The sequence below is a fragment of the Chelon labrosus genome (genome assembly GCF_963514085.1).
Source record: "Chelon labrosus genome assembly, chromosome: 11".
Classification (NCBI taxonomy): domain Eukaryota; kingdom Metazoa; phylum Chordata; class Actinopteri; order Mugiliformes; family Mugilidae; genus Chelon; species Chelon labrosus.
The window spans coordinates 4,437,287-4,458,089 of NC_140344.1; the positions used below are offsets into that span (position 1 = coordinate 4,437,287).

General features: G+C 41.3%; 1 protein-coding gene across 1 annotated transcript in view; it reads left to right on the forward strand.

Moving 5' to 3' along the window:
• cttnbp2 (cortactin binding protein 2) overlaps positions 1–20,803 on the forward strand; it is an 86,970-nt gene that overhangs the window by 9,272 nt on the left and 56,895 nt on the right. The window contains exon 2 of the mRNA XM_084555931.1: positions 1,308–1,415. Coding sequence (XP_084412057.1) covers positions 1,308–1,415 — 108 coding nt within the window. The remainder of the gene's footprint in view (positions 1–1,307; positions 1,416–20,803) is intronic.

Consider the following 20,803-nt stretch of genomic DNA (forward strand, 5'->3'; position numbering starts at 1 on the left):
TACAACGTAGGTCACTAACAGACGGGCCACAGTCCGTATGGACAAACAAAACAGAAGGTTATGATTTTAAGGTTAAGGTTTCTTCTATTTTAACTGGTGCCGCTTTTGTTAGTGGTTTAGTTAATGAGGAAACGCACAGACCAATTGCAAGCCAGTTAAGCCATCCCATGTGATAACACTCAGCCAATCAAGTCTGTGCATTCCAGGCGGTAAACATTGTGGATCTGCAGTGCAGACAGACAGATGAGAGAGTTAGAGTCGAGTTACACTTGAAAAGACGGTAGAGAAGAAAGATGGCAATACATGTAGATAAAACAAAGGGAGAGAAAGACTGAGCTGGAGAAAGGGGGAGAAAACGACAAGTGTTCAATTGTTAAGAGGTGTTGAGATTTATTATCTGTGAAATTGGCTGAGACTGTCGAGTCAAGATGTGAAACGGAAATGAGGAAATTCAAGCTTCTCATCCCTTTTTTTTTTTTTTTTTTAAGTTAAGCGCTTTATTTGACGATTCACAATTTTCACACTTTATTTATTTCCTGTTATTTTTAAATGCAACTTTATTCGGTTAATGAGAGAACATTACACATATCTGCAGTCATACGAATGTGTTCAGGTCTATGTTATGACAATAAAGATTGTCAAAATGTTTTTGAATTGCACTGAATTCATTTGATTTGACAGTCAGGTATTGACTACATGCAGATACAACTACTACTACTATACAACTACTAGGCTAATTAAATATTGATCACACCAAATAGTTAGATATTATGATCTTCTGGACCTTTTATTTCAAGAAATCTTCTCCAACTGGACCTCTTTAAAATTTAGTTGAATACCCCTGGTCTAAGAGGAACGTTCTGTTTGGGATGCAGGAGATTTCTTTAGTTGTAGTACTGTGACTGGCCACTGGGACAATTTCCAGGGCCAAGGCGTAGTGGCAGGGCCCTGTCTGGCACTAATATTACATAATCACACAATCATATTTGGTTGCATATGTAAAGTCATGATAGACACATTTGGAACTAGTCAAATATGCAAAGTATTATTCAAGCAGGTGCCAGTGAGCTAAATGCCAGCATAGTAACGCAAGTTGTTGAACATCATATGTCACATTAACATGATATGAAAGCATTATCTGGTCAAAGGCTGAAAAAAAAAAAAAAAAAAAAATGGTTTTAGTACTGATTGTCATGAAAACAGCATCATAGATTTGTATCCAGTGCCCAGCCTGGTTGATTGCATTGTACTGCTCTATATTGATATTGTATTGTATGATTCTGACATGTTTCCACCACTTGTTTCAGAAATGTGAGTTCAACATGGATAATCTGAGCAAGCCTGAGCTGCTCACCCTGCTGAGTATCATGGAGGGAGAGCTGGAGGCCCGAGACCTGGTCATAGAAGCTTTGAGGGTGAGTCCAGACACGCATACACAAACACTTAGCCATTGTTGTGTTAAACTGGAAGTTATTTGCAGTCACTGTCTTTGTTAAATGCCTTGAGATAAGATCATTAGCTGTGACTATGTCCCAGCATTGGGTTGGTATCACTCGTGACCTGCTAAATGAATGCAGTATCACAAAATCTGAATTGGTGGCTTTATCACAGAAATGAGCATAGCACTTGTGTGACCACGATGGAAGATACTGCCGCACAGTTTCTTTCTTTCCTTTATAAGTACCCGGTGATAAGAAGCATCTCTAATTGCACTGGTGGCATGGCAGCTGGCCGAGCGACTGGTTAGCACTTTGTTTCATGCCGGAGAGGCTAGTGTGATCAAGTCCTTGTGTCCAAACAGCACCGTCTGCTTAACTAAAAAGTAATAGACAGCTGAGTGAAGTCTTCTGGTGTTTGCAAGCGTGGGAAAACTAATCAGGAAGGTGAAATTAATAACGTCTCCACTTTCTGATTTGTCAAAATTGCAGAAATGTGATGTCTGTGAGTCCTCTGTTGTTTCCATCAAACTGTGAGGTTTTAGGTGTGAATCCGTTTCTGCTTCAGTGCCTGAACATTTCCTTGACCCTTGGTGATTGAAAGGGGACATTATTCATAATGGCAATGGAGGTTTTTTTAACGGCTCGTGTATTGATCTGTGGTTACTAAAGACTGAACCTGTTTCGCCCCCGTGCTGGAGGTCGCTCGTTTTCCGCAGGGGCAAGAATGCTGAGTTATTTCTGAACAAACCCTTGCAGGTTGTTCTGTATTTAGGTCGTCTCAGTTTGTCCACGCTCCACTTAAAGACCGTCCTCCCAGGCTTATTTTTCTTCTTCTTCTTCTTTCTTTAAAATAGGCACTCAACATGCAATTCATACACAGAGATCTTTTTGTCAAATGCCACCCTTTCAGCTGCAAATCTTGTGAGTGATACTCAGTATTTTGCCCTGTTTCACTACAAAGGCTGCAAAAGCCGGTGACCTTTCTGTTGTGCGGCAGCCTTCTATAGCTGTCCCCGTTGCTTTTGTTTTTTCGCTGTTGGCAAGCTGTTCATCTTGCAGACATTTTGGTCAGCTTTCCTCGCATTGAGCCTATCGTGCAGCTTCACAGTCGTTGACCTTGCCGATATTCAATACTTCGCTCAGACTCTGTTTCAGACAGTCATTTGATTGTTATATATATATATATATATATATATATATATATATACTTGTTTGCAGTCTGCTCTCTACTCTGTCCTGGTTCTACAATAATTTCTACCAGCACCTTTTCCCTAAATTTAGGACAGTGTGTCAGCTTTTCTCTATGTATCTGGGATTTGGTTGTTTTTCTGCTGGCATCATGAGTCCCTGCAGGCCCCATCTCCCCCGTGGATGGATATCCTATCCAGGTTTGAGTGAAATAAGCCTCATCTATGCTACCCTCACAGCACTTGCAAAACACAATGAGCCTATTTGTTCTGTCGCAGATAAGCTCCATCCGAGAAAGAGAGAGGGAGAGAGGCAGAGGGAGAGACAGAAATGAATAGAATTTGTAGGGGGGGATACTAATAGAAATAATAAGGAAGAGACAGGGTTAAATATTTAAGAAAGATGGATCCAGAGTGGGAAGCCTAGATTGTCAGTTCTAATCAGAGCGAAGATGACAGAAGCTGCGTGACGTGCAGAGAGAGAGAAAGTGAAAAATGGAGGCCAGATATTGTCTCTGACAAAGCAGGACGGTGTGACAGAGTGGATTAAACCAACTCCCCCATCCACTTGCTTCCCACTTCTCTCTCCAACCCCCATAGTAAGTAGCCAAAAGAAAGGCATCATCTGGCCACCAGCTGCAGGACTATCAATGTCACAGGGCTATGCTTTTTTTTTTGTTTTTAACTTATGAAACCACAAATTAAGCTGACAAACCTTATTGGTCAACATTTCCAAAACACCTTTAACCGGTTTAGCTACACAGAGTAATACAGAAATAGAATCCCCAGCCTTGGCAGTTTTAGTACAAGTCCGATATCTACATGCCGCCAATTTTTCCCTCGGGGCCACTTTTCTGGACCCTTTCACCAAACTTTCATGGCTTGGCACGAGTACAAATGTTTGTGGCGTTTGGGCGTTATTAAGGGGCTTTGGTGCTGTAGATTAATTAGCGTGTGGCTGGCTGAGCTGCCCTATCAGGCTTCATCCTGAAGAAAAGGATAGGAGGCTGTGAGGAGATTAGCCAAACGACATAGATATCACATGATTACCGTGGCCGTCGGCTACATAAGTCACCCATTCTTCTGCGGCTAGAGCTTGTTTATTTGTTGCATTTGTTGACTGCATCTTTACCCAATTCTCAAAGCAGTAAACTCAATGTGTTCCACGGCCATAAAGTCCATTTCCAAAATGATGTAGCTGCTTTCACTGTTTTCCTAAACGATAGATTTTGGCTGATTAACTGCCTGAGTCACAGAGGATAAACTTGCCAGCTAGAATCAAGATTAAGTCTTTGGCTGATGGCCAGCGGTACTTTCTCACTAAAACAAAGAAATAGCTTTACAAAGACACCGTTTTTAAAGCCTCTTCAGTGCTGAAGAGAGAATAGAAGAAGCAAACTCATGGTTATTAGGCCTCTTTTCAATGTCCTTGATATTTCAAAGCCCAACTGTAAGTGAATGTTTTCAAAGGTAATGGAAAGCACTGACGACCATCAAAGTAGCTGTAGACGAGCTTTAGCTGTCTGCTAATGGTCTGAGTGGCTCGTGTGAGTGACAAAATTACAAACTTTACAAATCTTTAAAGATAGATGAATTATTTTTGTGGACCACTAGGGATTACTTGAGATGAAAGCGGGCTGACTGTAACCCATCCGTGCCTCGTAAGTGTCTAACATGCCTGCCTGCACATTTAGGAAACATATAGGAACATTAGCATTCCACTTTTGCTTGTTGGTTTCTATATGGTGTGGCATTACTTTGATACAATGCTAATATTAAAATGACTCTCAGCTATAACTGATGTTCTAATAAAATATCTAATTATATTTCCGGTCACAAAACATTAAAGATTAAAGGACAGAAGGCGTATAGAAGCCATGCACTTATCTTACTCCCTGGACAGTTGGACGGTTGTCAGACATTTTCTAACTGTTATGTTCTTGGTCTCGGAGGGAGAGAGAGATTGTACAGACGGAGGTTTCCAGATTGGACGCCTGTGCTTTTGTGAAAGTGACTAGGCTTAACTGGCAAGGAGTGATCAGTGGAAGGCCAGTGGACAAGAAAAAACACACCATTCAACTGCACGAGATTTAAACGAGTGTTGCTGATTTCACATACACATTCTTGCAGTTGCGAAGGCTGCAGGTGTGTTTACATTGAGCACATATAACTACACACACTCAATTTGAACTGGGCAGCCTCTTAGTCCTTTATATGATAAAGTAGTTTATTTCCAGATCCATGTATTCCTTTTTCTTAAATCTTAAATCCCTGTAGCCTTATGAAGTTGCCGCACCCTCACTAATAATTGGCCTAAAGTTCTTCCATGCGGTACCTGAATGTTCTATAATCTTTTGCAGGTTGATCCCATTGTGAAACACTCAGAAGATATCACAGTCAAGCTGTTTAGCAACTATGCTAAAATCTGTGATTGTTGTACTTCTGTTTCACAAGGAGTGAATATGCACACTTCCGCATTGTTGGTCTGATGCACCAGGTCGTTCTTGACTCCTCCATGTCTTTGAGCAGCAACGAATGTGCCGTCTTTTTGATTCCGAATGAATGGCTTTCTTTTATGTCTTTGGTACGTTTGTGGTAGCAGTAATTCTTGATGACTGGCAAATTGTAACTGGCAGTTTTTGCAGCCGTTACTGGCACACTGCAGTGAAATAAATTCATGGTGGTAACCGTACGACAGCAGCTGTAGTCTTCAAATCTTATGAACATTCACCCCTGACTTGATGTGGATTGGGGTAACACCCCTAGACACGGCTGTACGTGGGAACCCAGATGGGCGGTCGGCGTTTCTACCCACCAGCATCGGCCTCATGCGGGCAGGCTTCTTCGGGAGGTCATGTGATCTGCCATATGACTCAGGGAGCCCATGGAGCTGCTGTCAGCGCTGGGCTCATAAGTGCTTAGTGCAACACAACACATGCCCCGAGCCATCAGGCTTTCTCCAGCGTCACGTTATCTCCGACCATCTAGCTATTTAAGGCATGCCCTGTTGCTGGGCTTTTCCAGCCCCCCCCCCCCCCCCCCCCCCCCCCCCCTCCACACACTCAACAATGTTTGTCTTCTTGTATATCTTTGTTCCTCTCCCTTTTGTTCTTGCAAATCTTTGTATTTTGGACTTCCTCCCCTCTCTTCGTGTCTTCACTTGTCGCTAACTGCCTCTTTGATTCTATTCATTCATATCTGTTTGGAGAGAGAGTGTGCCAGCTCATTCTCTCTCTCCATCCACATAATTCTTTTTCTGTTCTTTTCTTGCTTTGTCTCCATCTCTCTCCTTTTTGGCTGCGCTGTTAATCTAGAATATATTAAAAATTAAAGGGCACTCTCTGTGCTGTGAAAATACGCAATTGTTTTTTTTCTTCCTCCCCTTGATTGAGAGAGATGCCTCCCAAGAAGATTCAGTCATGTGCTGTGCAAAATTTGGGATCAAGTCAAAGAAAGATCTTTTCAATTCATTCAAACTAAACAAAACACTCATAGCAACATTATCTCCATCCTTATCTGACCTATCTCTTTTTGAGGGGTTGTAGATATTGGAAATTAAAATAGGATAGATAAGCCGTTCTGTTAGGCAGAGTTTATGTTTGACCGGTTATCAATCAGTAGCACAGGTGGACATTTTGAAATAGTAGTTTAATTTGAAAACACCACATAACCATCAGTGTATACAATGTATTTATGTAAAACTGTAATTCACATGATTTTAAATCCAGTTTGGGCGGATACACGCGCACACTCAAGCCAGTCTGTATCCTACTCTGATCAGCTGGCTGCCTAGCAACCAGACCCCCCCCCCCCCCCCCCCCACCTCCACCAGACCAAGACCCTCCTTCACAGGCTCTCAGGCTCGTGTTTCACTGCCACCCACTGAAATGCCACTTAGGAATGAGGCTTAGAAGACTCTGAGAGCCACCAACAAACCCCCCATTTCTAGGGAAAGTGGTATGACCCAATGGAGGACCTCTCTTATGACCGTTTTTCCTCCTCCTTTTTGGTGGGGTGGTTTTGAAGTGCTGTCAGTCAGTGCAGAATAAGTACATCCACTCCCTCCCAGGAGGTGGACTGTCTCAGAGTTGAAAGAGCTTGTCTGAGTGTGTGTGTATAATGTTTATTATATAGAGCTGCAACTAAGGATTATTTTCACTAATAATGTATCGGTCTTTTATAGTTTAGATTAATTAAGTGTCAGATAACCCAAGAGGACGTTTTGGACTCTTCCTGTTCAAATTGCAAATTCCAGTAATCTGCAATTTCAACACTTTTCTGTTGGATTGCTGATTGTTATCATGAAGTGTGGTGGTGTCAGAGAAGCCCTAAGACTTATTGATCTTTTACTCGACATGACCCGTGAAGTTCAGTTAATCATTTCACTGGTTCATGACACTACATGCCCCCATCAATGCATGCCTGGCATAAAAAATGCATAATAAGATAGGCAGAAGGAAACCCTGTGATCTGAGACTTTAGTATTCTACATCCCTTTCTTAATAATCAATCAAAAAAACACTGAGTTGGCACAAAATAAGCCAACTTGTCTCTGTGACTCTTGCCACGTGACGTTTAAACCTTTAACGTGCCCGATTGCATAAATGCTTTTACATAATTAAACCTGTGTCAGGGCGCCTGAACACTTTCTCTTCTACGCCAGTTTGTCTTCTTCAAGAGCACCTGCATGCCAAACTAAACCTTTGCATTTTTTATGGGTTTTTCTGTCCGTGTTTCCTTTTTGGAAGCAGTTTGGTTGTATTTTATTAAATCTCTCTTTGGAACTTTTTCAGTTCGTTATTGACAGTGACACTAATAGAAAGAAGTATCAAACCTAAATCCCAGTCGTTTTGCTGTGTAGAACAGTTGTTCGGCTTTCACAACATATTTGATCACTGCTCTGTCACATTTGTTATCCTGCCTGCCACAAAGGAAAACTGCATTTGCTTATCAATGCTGTCCTGCAGTGGCAATAGCTTAAAACCCACATACTTAAAACAACATTTTTTGTTTGGCCCTTTGCCATTCATCAGATATCAATTAAATAAATCACAGATATTTTGCGTGATAGTTCTGCACTGTTAGAAGTCACAGGACCTGATGGGACACAAAACACAGTGTGACACCTGAGGTACATGGATTGCAGTGATTGTAAATATACATTTAATGACTTTTAATAAGGAAGGATACAGTCCACATATCTGTAAGATCCTATGGATACAAACAATGCATTTTAATGGTGTTTTATTTTGAATCCCAAATGTGTCTGATATGAGTTCGTCACTAGCATTTATTTATTAGTTCAACATGATTATCTCAGCAGAGGACAACGTCTGACCCAGTTAGAACACATGTATTTATTGTAAATGACCCATCGGTTCGTCATTGTCACTGAGGGACCTTTACAAATCAGAGCACTGTACAAAAAACTTGGAATTGAATACAAAATGGAGTTGGCTCCCCGCTCTCCTTTCTGTGGACTCTGCAGTCAGATATTTATATGTTTGCGTGTGTGTGTGGTCCTGTAAAATACTTCGCTGTGAATCAAAGCGATTGGTGAAGTGCTTAGGAAGTAGGTCATTTCTACCATCCCCTCTCACTCTTCCTCTCTTAATCCTGTCCCTCACTCTCTATAACCCTCCCCCTCCTCCACTTTTTATATAGACTTATATTTCTTATTTCAGCCTTCTTTCTTCCCTCCTTTCATTGTTTACATCATTATATATTATGCTGTTTGATGGAGGCTTTTATATAGAGTGCTGCACATGCGTTTACAACATGCATGGCCCCAGTGGGAATTGAACCTCCAACCACGACGGTGATCAACGCTTTTCCTAGCCAGGTTCCTAACACTGAGAATGGGATCGGTGCATGTTTTTGTGTTTCGTGCTTGAAGATAAGATGCAGTTTACCAAGTGTATGTTTGAACGTGAAGATTACGTTCTTGCTTTGGCCCAATCCCAAAGACATTTAATTCACAGAAATAAGAAACTAATTCTTAAAATTAAGAAGATGAAATGAATGAATGTGAGATATTTTGTCTCCAATTAACCACCAAGTAAATTCTTGATGATTGGTAAATGATTTTGCTTCAGTTCAGGGCTTGATTAGAGATAATCTTACCATACCTTACTAGTCAGGTCAGAAACTGGAAAACTGAGAACTGAAATGTATTTTACACCCTGCAGTCCTACTGCTTCACTGCCTGTGTTGATTTGTGGTGCTTTTAAGGGCTACAGGAAACACTTATGAGGAAAGTACCTCATACAGGCAAGTCGGTATTTTTCTGGATGGTGAGTTCCTCGGCTCCGTGGCATCTTATTCAGTGGAGATGGATGCTTGTCTCCATTTCAGCCTCAGTTTTTTCACAGCTGTAGGTTGCAGTTACCGTGTGATTTGTGTCAGTCTACCTATGTGAACTGCCATAGTTTTGAATAAGTATCGCAGGACACTGTGACGGTTACACAAGTTGAATTTGTTTGGATAATGAATGACATTGCATTGTATGTATATATCTAGATTTTTTCCACACTGTGTATTTTTTTCTAAATATGATGTAGCACACATCCAAACAACTTGTCAGCACACAAATTTGAACCAGGTGCCTTTCCCTGTGACAAAAATATACCCTAACCTCTGCTTCTGTTCTAAATTTGAGTCATTCTGCACAACACTTCCTCCTTACTTACGTTTTCTGTTTAGATGCATCTAATCACTTGTTTAAACACTCTTTGTAGTTTGTTACTTCTTCACATCTACACTGTATATATTTTACTCTTGTATCCTGGTTTCCCTGTCACGTTGTACAGCGCTCCTTCCTCTCTCACCCTCTCTTTCTCTGTCGGGGTCTCTCGGCCGGTTGATTTGATGACATGGCTGTTGTTTGATGCGTCCTGAAAGCGTCACGAACAGTCTAACTCACGCAGATGCGGACGCTCCGCTTGCTTGAAGTTAGGAATTAAATTAGAGACGACGTTGCAAACGCACAACTAGTCAACTCTAGTCTGCCTGGCTTGACCCTGTATGAGGAAATTATTGGAGCAAAACTTCTCAACACTTGCACAATGCAGTTTGTAACAGAACATGTCTGCGGATGTCTCTTTGGTTGTAGGAAGCGATCACACTCTTTTGAGAAGCAAGCTGGGTGAAACTGACCTGGTTTGCTGCACCCTTTGATTCAAACAATTACTCTCAGAGTAGTCTGTTTATATCCAATAAAAAAATAAAATGGAGCTCAAGTCCACCATGGAACATCTTGGCCATTTATAAACTTACATCCATGCTATCAGCTACAAACAGGCTACTAAAGTTAGCTTTTAAAGCTGCATAGTTTCAGCCTTGAAGTCATTTCATTTGAACAACAAACAAAAATTACTTGAGCAAAAAGTATTCATGAACAGAATCAGAAGTTGCAGTTCTATCAGTGAACTCTCTTCTGATCATCGCACAGCCAGTAGCACTAGTTCAGCGGTCATTTCTGTTGTTCATACACAATAGCTGTTGTCATAATCACAGCAGGCTGTTGTGTAAGCGCAGCTTGAGATAAAGAAATAAATGTATAAATGCACATTTTCTAATTCTCTGTTGCTCTCATACATTATTTTTCTCTCGCTGATTCATTTAAACACACAAATCCAGTGCCTTTTTTTTTAAGTGTGTGTGCCTCTCACACACTATTTAATACAGTGTGGGTGTACAGCTGGAGCGGAACGAGAGCAGCAGCTTCGAGTGGCCGACTTTAGGTTACCCGAAAGAGAGAGAGAAGAGTGCGCCTGAAATATGAGATTTAAAAGAAAACACATTTTTCTGTGCTATCCTCATTTCTTCTTCTTCATCTCTACATATAATACAGTATTTGTCATTTTCTATGCGGCCTGTTAACCTGCTCGTCTCCTGATGCTGCGGATGTAGCCAGAGGCAGCGGAGAGGAGCGTGGGAGTGTTCCAGCTGTAGCAGCAGCAGGATGAGGAGCTGTAAAAGAACACACAAAAAAATAAAAATAAAAAACACCACCACACTGCTAGTATCGCTGGTGGGAGTTCAGAAAAGATGCAGCTAATACATAATCACAAAATAACATTGACTGTGGCGAAGTATCTAACACTTTGGAGGTTTAATGCATTTAAACTTCTTTTTAACTGTGCTTATTAGCACGTACTGGGCTGAAAATTAGGAGTTTCAAGTGTGGGTGCCTAATTGAATGTGTTTTCTCAGCTATTCTGCAGCTCACCTTTCCCCTGTGAATAAAATGTTAGTCTGACTGTGCTGAACATTCATTTATCTCTAATTATGTAATAAATCTGAGTAATTGCCATAGAGTTACATCATTACGTTGGCTGTTATTAGCCTGCTGTTGATATCACTATCTTTGTTACAATTTCTAAACAAGCAATTTGAAGGAATTCTTAACAGAAACGATGATAATCATTTAAAGGAAAGCAAGATTAAAGGAAAAGTAATATGGGAAGAAGACAAAGTTTAAATGAATAAATCACTGGCATCCAGTAGGCTAATAAATAAAACTGCTACAAACATGTCCCCATGCCAAATCTTTTAGTGTTGGGTGACTTTGATACTGAGTCAGGTACTGTAAATGCTGATTACAAATGTGCCTAACTCACTGAAATAAAAATGGTTAGAATTCTCATTCAAAACTAATAAGGGGAAAAGCTTAAATTATCAATGTAAAATGTACAATGTTTAACTTGGACATGTGTATCAGCTAGAGAAAGGACATCTCATCCTGGGTTCAGACGGGATGGCAAAGTGCTCCCCTTCTCCTTTGTTAAGCAACATTTACATAAGTTGTGGTACGGTGTTTTTGGAACACTGAGTGCATATATAATGTAAGTGATCTGATTTTAACAGATGATAAAATGGGTATCAGATGCTTTCCGTTCCTTCCTATTATTGCCGTCTCCGTACACACTATTGTTTTCTCACCCATGATTATTATACAAATTTACGTACATGTATACTTCTTATCCAGGAACACATATAAAGCTTTTTGAGCAGAACAGCAGAATCGCAGAAAAATACACAAGCTCAGAAAAGTAAACCTCTGGCATGAACAGCCCCCCGCTTTCACCAAAATTCTCCTATCATGGTGCTTCTGCGTCCTGTCTGTACCTAGTATCACTCTAGTACAGGCGTTGTGACTACAGAGACACTCGAATGAATCTTTTACGTATGGAATGCTCATGGAATTACTGGTTACCTGTTAAGTCCTTAATATACAGTATCATTTTTCTCAAACTCTAATTGCCCATCTCGTATTCAGTAAAATGCTCACAGTGGAGCCCTACAGTCATTAATGGAGAATAGCACTGTGGTTTTACTTTAGCCAACCAGTCTATTAAACTACGCCTTGATCGTCACCATTACTCATGGTGATGGTAAGTTTATGGGAAATGTGGCTTTACATTTATGATGCATGAACCTGTTTGCCTCAAGATATGCCAGTTAGTTTGGAGAAAAAGGATTTCTCAGTTTGCCATGAAGTATGTCTGCTCTTTAGCCACTCCTGTCAGTAATTGTCTTTATTTTTCAGCCCTAAATGAGGACCTAATTTACACTTCATTGAGCTCTGAAGTGTTAAGTTTTTAAACTTGTTATTATATACTTGGATATTAAACAGCTTAAGACTTAAAATAGCAAGAAAAAAAGGAGGAGGGTTCAGTGACAGGCACTTAGCCTACAGCTGTTGTCTCACAGGTTAAAATGTTCAGACTCGTCCCTGCTTAAGTGCCCTTGAGCCAAACACTAAACCACCCACCTGCTTGAGTGAGTCCACTCAGGGCTGCTCTCGGTACGGTCTAACACCTCAGGTGAATGTACTGTATGTGTGTCACCGAGGGGTTTGCCAAGAAGCAGATTCCTCGAGCTCTTGTGCGAGATGGTGACAGAAAGATGGCCTGCCGAGTCTCAACATGTGTGAAATGAAGGGAGGAGGTGTGCGCAAGGCTGTGAATGGAAGAGACGCTCTAATCTAAATGTCAAAAAACACCTCTGAGTCATTACAAAATGGACGGCGTTTCCGGCCAAGATGTTGATAGTGGGCCGACACCAGTACAACACAGGACTAGAGTTACTCAATTTTACCTCCTTGGTCCAAACTGAAATGAGCAACTATTTGATGGGCTTCTGTGACAGTCTCAGTCATTGTGGATTGCCATCCAAAATGGTGACATCTAAAACTATCTATGCACAAATACTTAATAAGGCATGGGCTTTGTTATCAATCTATCTGTCAGGATTTTTATTCTTGTTGTACTGTTAAAGAATTGTTTGCAAGTTGACAGGAAAAAGTCACTGTACTTGAGATATTCATGACCTTCAATGCTGCAGTTCTCTGAAGGTTACCCTGAAGGATTCCTAACTGTCAGACAGTGCTTTCCCCAAGTAGGGGGGCTTTTGTGGTGAGGTTAAAACAATCTCTGCATGCTTATTTAGATCTGGGTTCATGGGAAAAGTAGACAGAGAAACTCATTTCCTTAAATGTCACTGGGGAAAGTTCTTAAAGACAAGCTCACAAAGCTGCTAGCTGTTGAAATTGAACAATACTATATGCTTTACAGTGCACAGCGTTACCCCAAATTTTTTATTAGTTGTGGCACCTCCAATGTGAACACCTGTTACTGACAAAATTGTTTGAAATCCTACCTACTGTCCACTCACCCATGTACTAATTTAATATATTATACACCCAGAAATAACAAATGACTGACTCAATCACAATAACATAAATAAATCCAGTCATAATGTAGGTTGTGCTTGAAGTTACACTTGAGTCAGTGTGGGAATAAGGGCCTCTACTCCCTTTTCTGTTTCAGCCATCAATCGATTGTGCATCTCCACAGCACAACTTGCTGCCTCCCCGTTGGCATCACAGTAATGCATTGTAGGAAAAGCAATTAAATTTACAAGCGTTCAGCTGCTACTACAGCACTCCATTTGCTCTCATAGCCTCCAACACTCCAAGGCAACAGCCCTAACAAAGACTTGCCTTCCCTCCACTTTTGCACTCTTCATGGTGCGATTGTGGAGCTTTTTGTTCAGGGTGACCCAGAGTCCTTTGCTTTGAGAAGCAGGCTGGAGACCGTGGCTGATCTGGGTGAGGAAAATTACTGTCGAAGGGGCTGTGAGTTCTGCTTCAACACAGCTATAGCTTTGTCTAGACGCTGAGTTCCCGAGCAACACTGGGTGCACTGTTCTCTCATTTGACAGCAATTTCTGTACAAATCAGCAGAAAACAAGGTTTGTGTGTAGAAAATTGACAGTTATGGATGTGTTTGTTCTGCTGGCCTGGCATTTTGTATCGGACATTCGAAACTGAGCACAGTGGGTCATGTGATAGAATTGGATGAAGTAAAGTGAAAATAACCATGGTATTCAAATGAATACAGGGCAGATGTGGCTTACTTGGTAAAGTGGGTTGTCCATGAACCAGAAGGTTAGTGATTTGATAGTGGTGTTCTTGAGGAAGACGCTGAATCTCAAGTTGCTCACAACTTGTGTGTAAATGTGTTTGTGTGGACGAATGTGTAGATGTGACATTGTGACTCTAAACCGCTTTGAGTGCCAATAGGTAGAAAAGGGCTACGTAAATACAAGACCATTTACCATTGGGAAATTAAGTCCAAATTAAGTACCTATATATTATAATAGGTAATTATAAAAAAGAAATGAGAGCTGATGTCCTCTTAGAGGTTCCTGCAACAACATCCTCAAGTAATTTAATGATCCCATATTTTTCAGTGAATATTTTAAGTTCCTCACTTAATTATCCCCAACCAATAGCCAACAATTCAAAGATATTCAATTGAGATCTATAAAACAAAAAAAACTTAAGGCAAAGAAAGAAAAAACGTCTATTCATATGCCCCTTGTTCTTCTGAAGCTAGACAAACTGGGTCCATAGGTCCAAAAAATGACTTCTAGTTTGGTTTCATGACTTCACGATATTTGGATTGACCTGTAGAGTTCAGGGAGTGTGTCCAGTGGAGTGATGAGACTAAACTGGAGCAGCCATCCTTGGATCCATCGGTATGTCTGCTGTAAAAAGGGCAAGGCCTTTATGGCAAGAAGCACACCAACCCAGCAGTCCAGCATGTGATGTTAGCCCTGGTGCCATTGAAGCCTGATTATAAGCTTCCATCCAACTCGTTTCACTAATTAGTTCCTCCTCCCTGGATGAAGGGAAGACTTTCTAATCAACGAAATCGGCCACTGTGGTGGTTTGTTGGAATGAAAACCTGCAGACTCCAGGGCTTTAATGGAACAGTGCTGAGAATAACTGTTTTATATAGTGCCAGCTCATCTCTGTGTGACAGGCACACATTAGAGTGTGTACCTGCTGCTTTGGCCCTGCCGGTGTGCCAATGACCCTCTGTTTCTCACCAGGACTGGTTCTGACCTTGCCAACCGGCCTCGTGGCTGGACCGCACTGGATGGATTCCCAGGCCCTGGCAGTGGATTCAGGATAAAGCATGGTGCCCGCAAAGCTGTGGTCCTGCAGACAAAATTATTTGAATATACAGTATATGATTCAAATTATATTCAATTAGATCCAATTATTTCTCCAAATACACTCTTAATAATAAATAGGAATATCTAAAGCATTTCGTTTAATTTCTTCTGGTTTTTACATTGATATATTTGATTGAACAGTGGGAATCATTAGAACTGATGCAGCATATGTATTTGAAATAACATGTATCAGTGGACATTAAATGCATCAAGTTAGATGTGAACTAATATTTATTTTTTATAGCTGACCACCGACTAAATCAGCCGACAAACATGTTAATCATGAGTCGCTGATAAACTTGTGTTTTCAATAAAGCGAGTTTCTCACTATTTTGTGACATTAATACATAAAAAAGAGTCATTTAGCTAAAAAACAAACAGCACAACAACCAATAGAAAAAGTAACCATTTCTTGCGGCAATAAACCAGATGCCTTCAGATTGAAAACAGTTTCAGCATCAAACACTCCACAAACCCAGATTCAATAAAATAGTTTTCCAAGTTAATTGTTTTCCATTAAGCTGAATACTGTAGAAGACGCTGAATCTGGTTTATGGTCAAGCCAACGCCTTTTACTGCTCCATTTACACCACAAACCTTCATCGTTGGGGTTGGCTTTATTCTGCCCTTCCCAGGCTGTTTTAATTCAGCTCTGTGAGATGTTGTTTTTAACAGTGCCAGGAGGCACCGCGTCATTACTGCGTGGTCTCTTTATGGGAAGCCCTGGTATGTACATTAGAGGTTTTGTGAAGGGAGGAGGCATTAGAAAGGGATAGGGGGGTGTTTGGAGCTCATGTGGAGCTGATGTTGAGTCACCAAGTGTTGTTATTCTGCATGTGTTTGTTCCAGTATTACTGTATTCGTGAGGACCAATTTGTCTGAAATCCACTTTCGTGAAGATGGAATGAATAAGTATGATTCACTTTACAGAACAAACATTAGTCTCCTCCTAAAACACAGTCTGCTCCTTAAACACAGAATTACACAGACCTACATAGAGATTCATTTTGTAAGTAACCCTGAAAAGGTTTGAACCCGAGTGGGATGACCTTTTCAGACGGGACCACTTACAGTTGCAGGTAGTTCCTGTGTAACTACATAGGGTGGACATGGTCAGCACAGTACTCGGGTAGGTTGTGGCCTTTAAGTGATACTCAGTTGATCCTAAGGGGAGCAAAGTGTGCCACGAAAATATCCCCCTCATCATTACGCCACCACCATCAGCCTAAACTGTTGATGTGAGGCAGGATGGATGTCACAACAGAAATCGAGACTCATCAGACCAGGCAACATTTTTCCGACCAATTCTTTCCAATTGTAGCCTCAGTTTCCTGATTGTAGCTGACAGGTGTAGCTCTGTGTGTGGTCCTCTGTTTGGTTTTCTCGTACCGTCATTCTCCCCCTGACTGCACCACAAAGACATTTAGGCCCAGAGAACTGTTGCTCACTGGATATTTTACATTTTTTTCAGACCATTCTCTGGCAACACTAGAGATGGTTGTTCGTGTAGTTTGGCAGTTTCCGAGCCCCTCTAAAAGCTGGAGCAGGATAACTAATAATTTAGTAACTAATACGACCTGTTCCATGCACAAGGATGTGACACACATACTTATTAGGAGTTTTACAAATGGTCAACCCTCATATGTTGCTGCTTTAGTAGTCTTTTGGTCAGTTTTTCATCAGCTCTCCTTGGTTGAACAGCCTATTTTCATGAATACCTGCAGATATATAGCAAATATGTAGCTGATGAAAATGTATCTTCACCAACGTGACAAAAGTTTAACACCTCGGCAAGAAACCTCTGTGAGCAAAGCTGCTGAATTCCTCTCTGACTCTCGCTTGTGTGTCACTTCAGATAAAAGAAATGTAGAGTGCTGGTAGATAATCCCATCAGCCCTCATGAGAGAGGAAGTACGGGCTGACAGCGCTGCTACAAGTCTGCGGAGTTGGTGTTGCTCGGGGCACTATGACACTGGGAACTTCAGCAAGAGCCCTCACCCGTCACCCCAGACATACCATAGTTATAGCTGCGTGAGTGAATCCACTTTCCCTTTGATCACCATCTCCTTCTTCCTGTCTTTCTCTTACTACGTAGTTTCACAGTGAGCTGGAATCTTTTCCTCTTCTGCATCGGTTTGTCCTCGCCAGGCTGCTGCAGCAGTCCTATGCGCCAACCTCTGCGTCCACATCACATGTTTGAAGTTTGATTAGGTCTTATGGCGTGTAGCACAGGTATAGTCTCAGCTCTTACACTGCTTTAATGTAATTAGGAGCTTGGATCTGTTATGTCATGTTTTAATAGATATTTTTTGAGTTGTATCTTTTTTATTTTGTAAGTTTCATCGCTTTTCATTTCTCTAAATCTCTGGACAAGAGTGAAACAAACACAGCGCTGTCTTAACTACACACCAATCTTCTCCAAGGTGAAAACTGGCCACCATCCATAACCAAAATGTTCTATAAAAAGAATTTGGTTGTAGCTGTAGCATTCTGTCTTCCCCACCAACCACTCTGAGAGGACAGATAACCTCTCATTCTCATGCCCTGTTTTTCTCTTTACTAAAGGTGTAATTTATTTGTATTTCTTTATGTACTCTGCTGCTGTGACCATAAGACAATTTGATTTCTTGCCTGGAGCGCCATGGCGGTGTTTTCCGGTCTATATTTGTCTTTGTTTGTGATAGGGCTGCGTGTGTGTGTGGTCAGGTGTCCAAGGTTGCTGAGCTCTGTGATTTTCGACTGATGTGTGATATCAGAGGAGCTGCTGGATACGAGCCCTCTGGCTTGTGCCTCCGCCTTTTTCATCTCGCCTCGCTTGCCAGAGTTGGTGGTAACACACACAGTCAGTATTTTTTCAGTGTTTACATGTGTCCCGAGGTATAGGTGCGAACAGCTAGCATCATGCTAGTGCAGTTTGTGACTTTTTTTCTGAGTGCTGTGTGCACTGCGCAGGGCGTTTCTGCTGCTTAGAGTTGTGTGTTCATGTATGGTTGCAGGATTTTTTTTTTTTCCAGCATGCGGTTAAATCAACTGGATATAAAGCGCTGATACCAATTTAATCCATAAAAAAAAAAAGATACGCATGACTGCTCCACAAACTGTCTCTCTCTCTCTCACACACACACGCACACGCACACACACAGTAAGTAATAAACACACTTGCATGTTTGGGGGGGGGTGTTGTGCTACTGCCCACAGGGACTGTGAGGTTTAATCAAGCAGCAGGCCTGTGTTGGTTTACTGTGGCATTAAGGATAAAAATAGGTTGCAAGGAGCTGACTCTACTGGGCAGCAGAGCCCCTCCACACAGCTGCAAGTCATGCTCTGTGTGAGTATGTGTACATTAGCAAAAAGTTCCAAATTTGTGTGTTTGGGTTGCTCCGAAGTATTTGCCTCAGAATGTTTTGTTTGGAGTTTCCTGTATTATACATTTAAACATAAAATTTGCATATAAGGGATTAAAAAGCTTAGACATGAGTGCATGTGTCTGTGTTCATGGTTGTGTGGGTGTGTTACCGTGGAGCCTGGAGCTTCTGATATGCAGAGATTTGTTGTTTTTGTTCTTGTACAGTCACTTGCCAGTTCATTAGGTACACAAATGAAAACGAATGCACTCTCATTTTTTGAATATCAGTCCTGCACTAAATCTTAGCTTTACAAAGGTTAAGATGTTCAGCATTTGTTTCAAGTAACTGAGAGAGTTGCTGATTTAACTGTTTCTCATTGTGGAGGCTGTGGTTTGTAGAACTATTTGGTGCTGGACTGTTATATTGGAATGAATTAATTTTCACTACGCTACCTAATTAACTTGCATGTGAATTTATATTGTTTAGTGGTTTACTCATCTGCATTTATTACTGTTGGAATATATTGTTTTTAATTAAACAATTAGAATTTTAGTTTTGTAGTTTAAAATACATTAATATGATTGTTAACACTGTCTTCCCTCTGTAGCTAGTTAAAGCTTGAAGAACCTTCATTTGGGACTAATGAGTCTTGTGGTTATGACATGGAACGTCATGTACACAAAATGCTTGGTGTTTAAGTGGTAACATCAGCGTTAAGTCTTGAATGTCGCTTTGAGTCAACTGTAGGCGCCTTGAAGCCACCAGGTTAAACAACAGTTTGGCAACCAACAGGCAACATAATGTAGAAAATGAAAGCATTTTGAGAAAAAAAAATCTTTACATAACCAAATTACAATATATATAACCTACCATTCAATATTAAATAAACTATGAAAAAACACTCAACCTAACTCTCTTTCAACATAGCTGACTTTAGATTCAAGATTCAAGATTCAAGATTTCTTTATTGTCAATTTCTCAATACGTTTGCAACATACAGAAAAATCGAAAAAACGTTTCTCTCTCTTTCTCACATAATAATAAATAAAATAAAATAAAAACCTAAATAGACCTAAAGTGGGTGAGGTTGGCAGTGAAACAGTTGCTATGTAAACGTCTGTATATAATATAAATATAGTGAATAAATAGAAAATAGAAATTTCTATGTACATCAGTGCAATGTATAGTTACAGCTTGGATTTTTATTTATTTATTTTTATTTTTATTTTTTATTTTTTAAAATGTGCAAAGGTGCGGTAAGGTGCAGTTTGCCGTCAGAAGGCAGGTGAGGTAGAGTCCCTGTGTGATGGGTGGGTTATGGTCCGGCAGGGGGCATGAGGCGGGGGGGGAGGGGGAGATGGGCAGAGTTCAGCACCCTGACAGCCTGATGGACGAAGCTGTTCAGCAGTCTGGTGGAGCGGGCCCGGAGGCTCCGGTACCTTTTCCCCGAAGGCAGGAGACTGAAGAGGGGATGTAGGGGGTAGGAGGGGTCACTGGCAATGCTGGTGGCTCTGCGAGTGAGGCGGGTGTGGAAAATGTCTGTGAGGGAGGGCAGGAGGGCAGGGGGGCACCGATGATCTTGCTGGCTGTGTTCACTATGCGTTGCAGAGTCTTTCGGCAGGAGGCAGTGCAGCCTCCGTACCACACAGTGATGCAGCCAGTGAGGACACTCTCAATGGTGCCCCGGTAGAAAGAACACATGATGGAGGGCGGAACTTGTGCTCTTCGTAGTTTCCGGAGGAAGTAGAGGCGCTTCTGCGCCCTCTTGGCCAGTGATGTTGTGTTATTAGTCCAGGAAAGGTCTTCTGAGATGTGCACCCCCAGGAACTTGGTGCTGCTCACCCTCTCCACAGCAGCACCTTCGATGGTCAGCGGGGGATGCTGGGGGTGACCTCTCCTGAAGTCGACAACAATTTCTTTTGTTTTCTCCACATTGAGGATGAGATTGTTGTCCTTACACCACTGCACCAGTAGGCTCACCTCTCTTCTGTAGTTGGCTTCATCGTTGTTGGTGATGAGGCCCACCACAGTTGTGTCATCCGCAAACTTGATGATGTGGTTGGTGCTGTAGGTTGGAACACAGTCGTGGATTAGCAGGGTGAAGAGCAGCGGGCTGAGCACACACCCTTGTGGAGCTCCTGACCAACTTTAGACCAACTTTAGATATGGAAATTAGCCCAAATCATTGTTAAGTTGGAAAACATTTACACATTGAGATCTGTAATATAGGTGTAATATGTATGCCTCTACTTGGTGGCTGCAGCTTTATTTTTTTTTTTTTTAAATATTATCACTGATATTT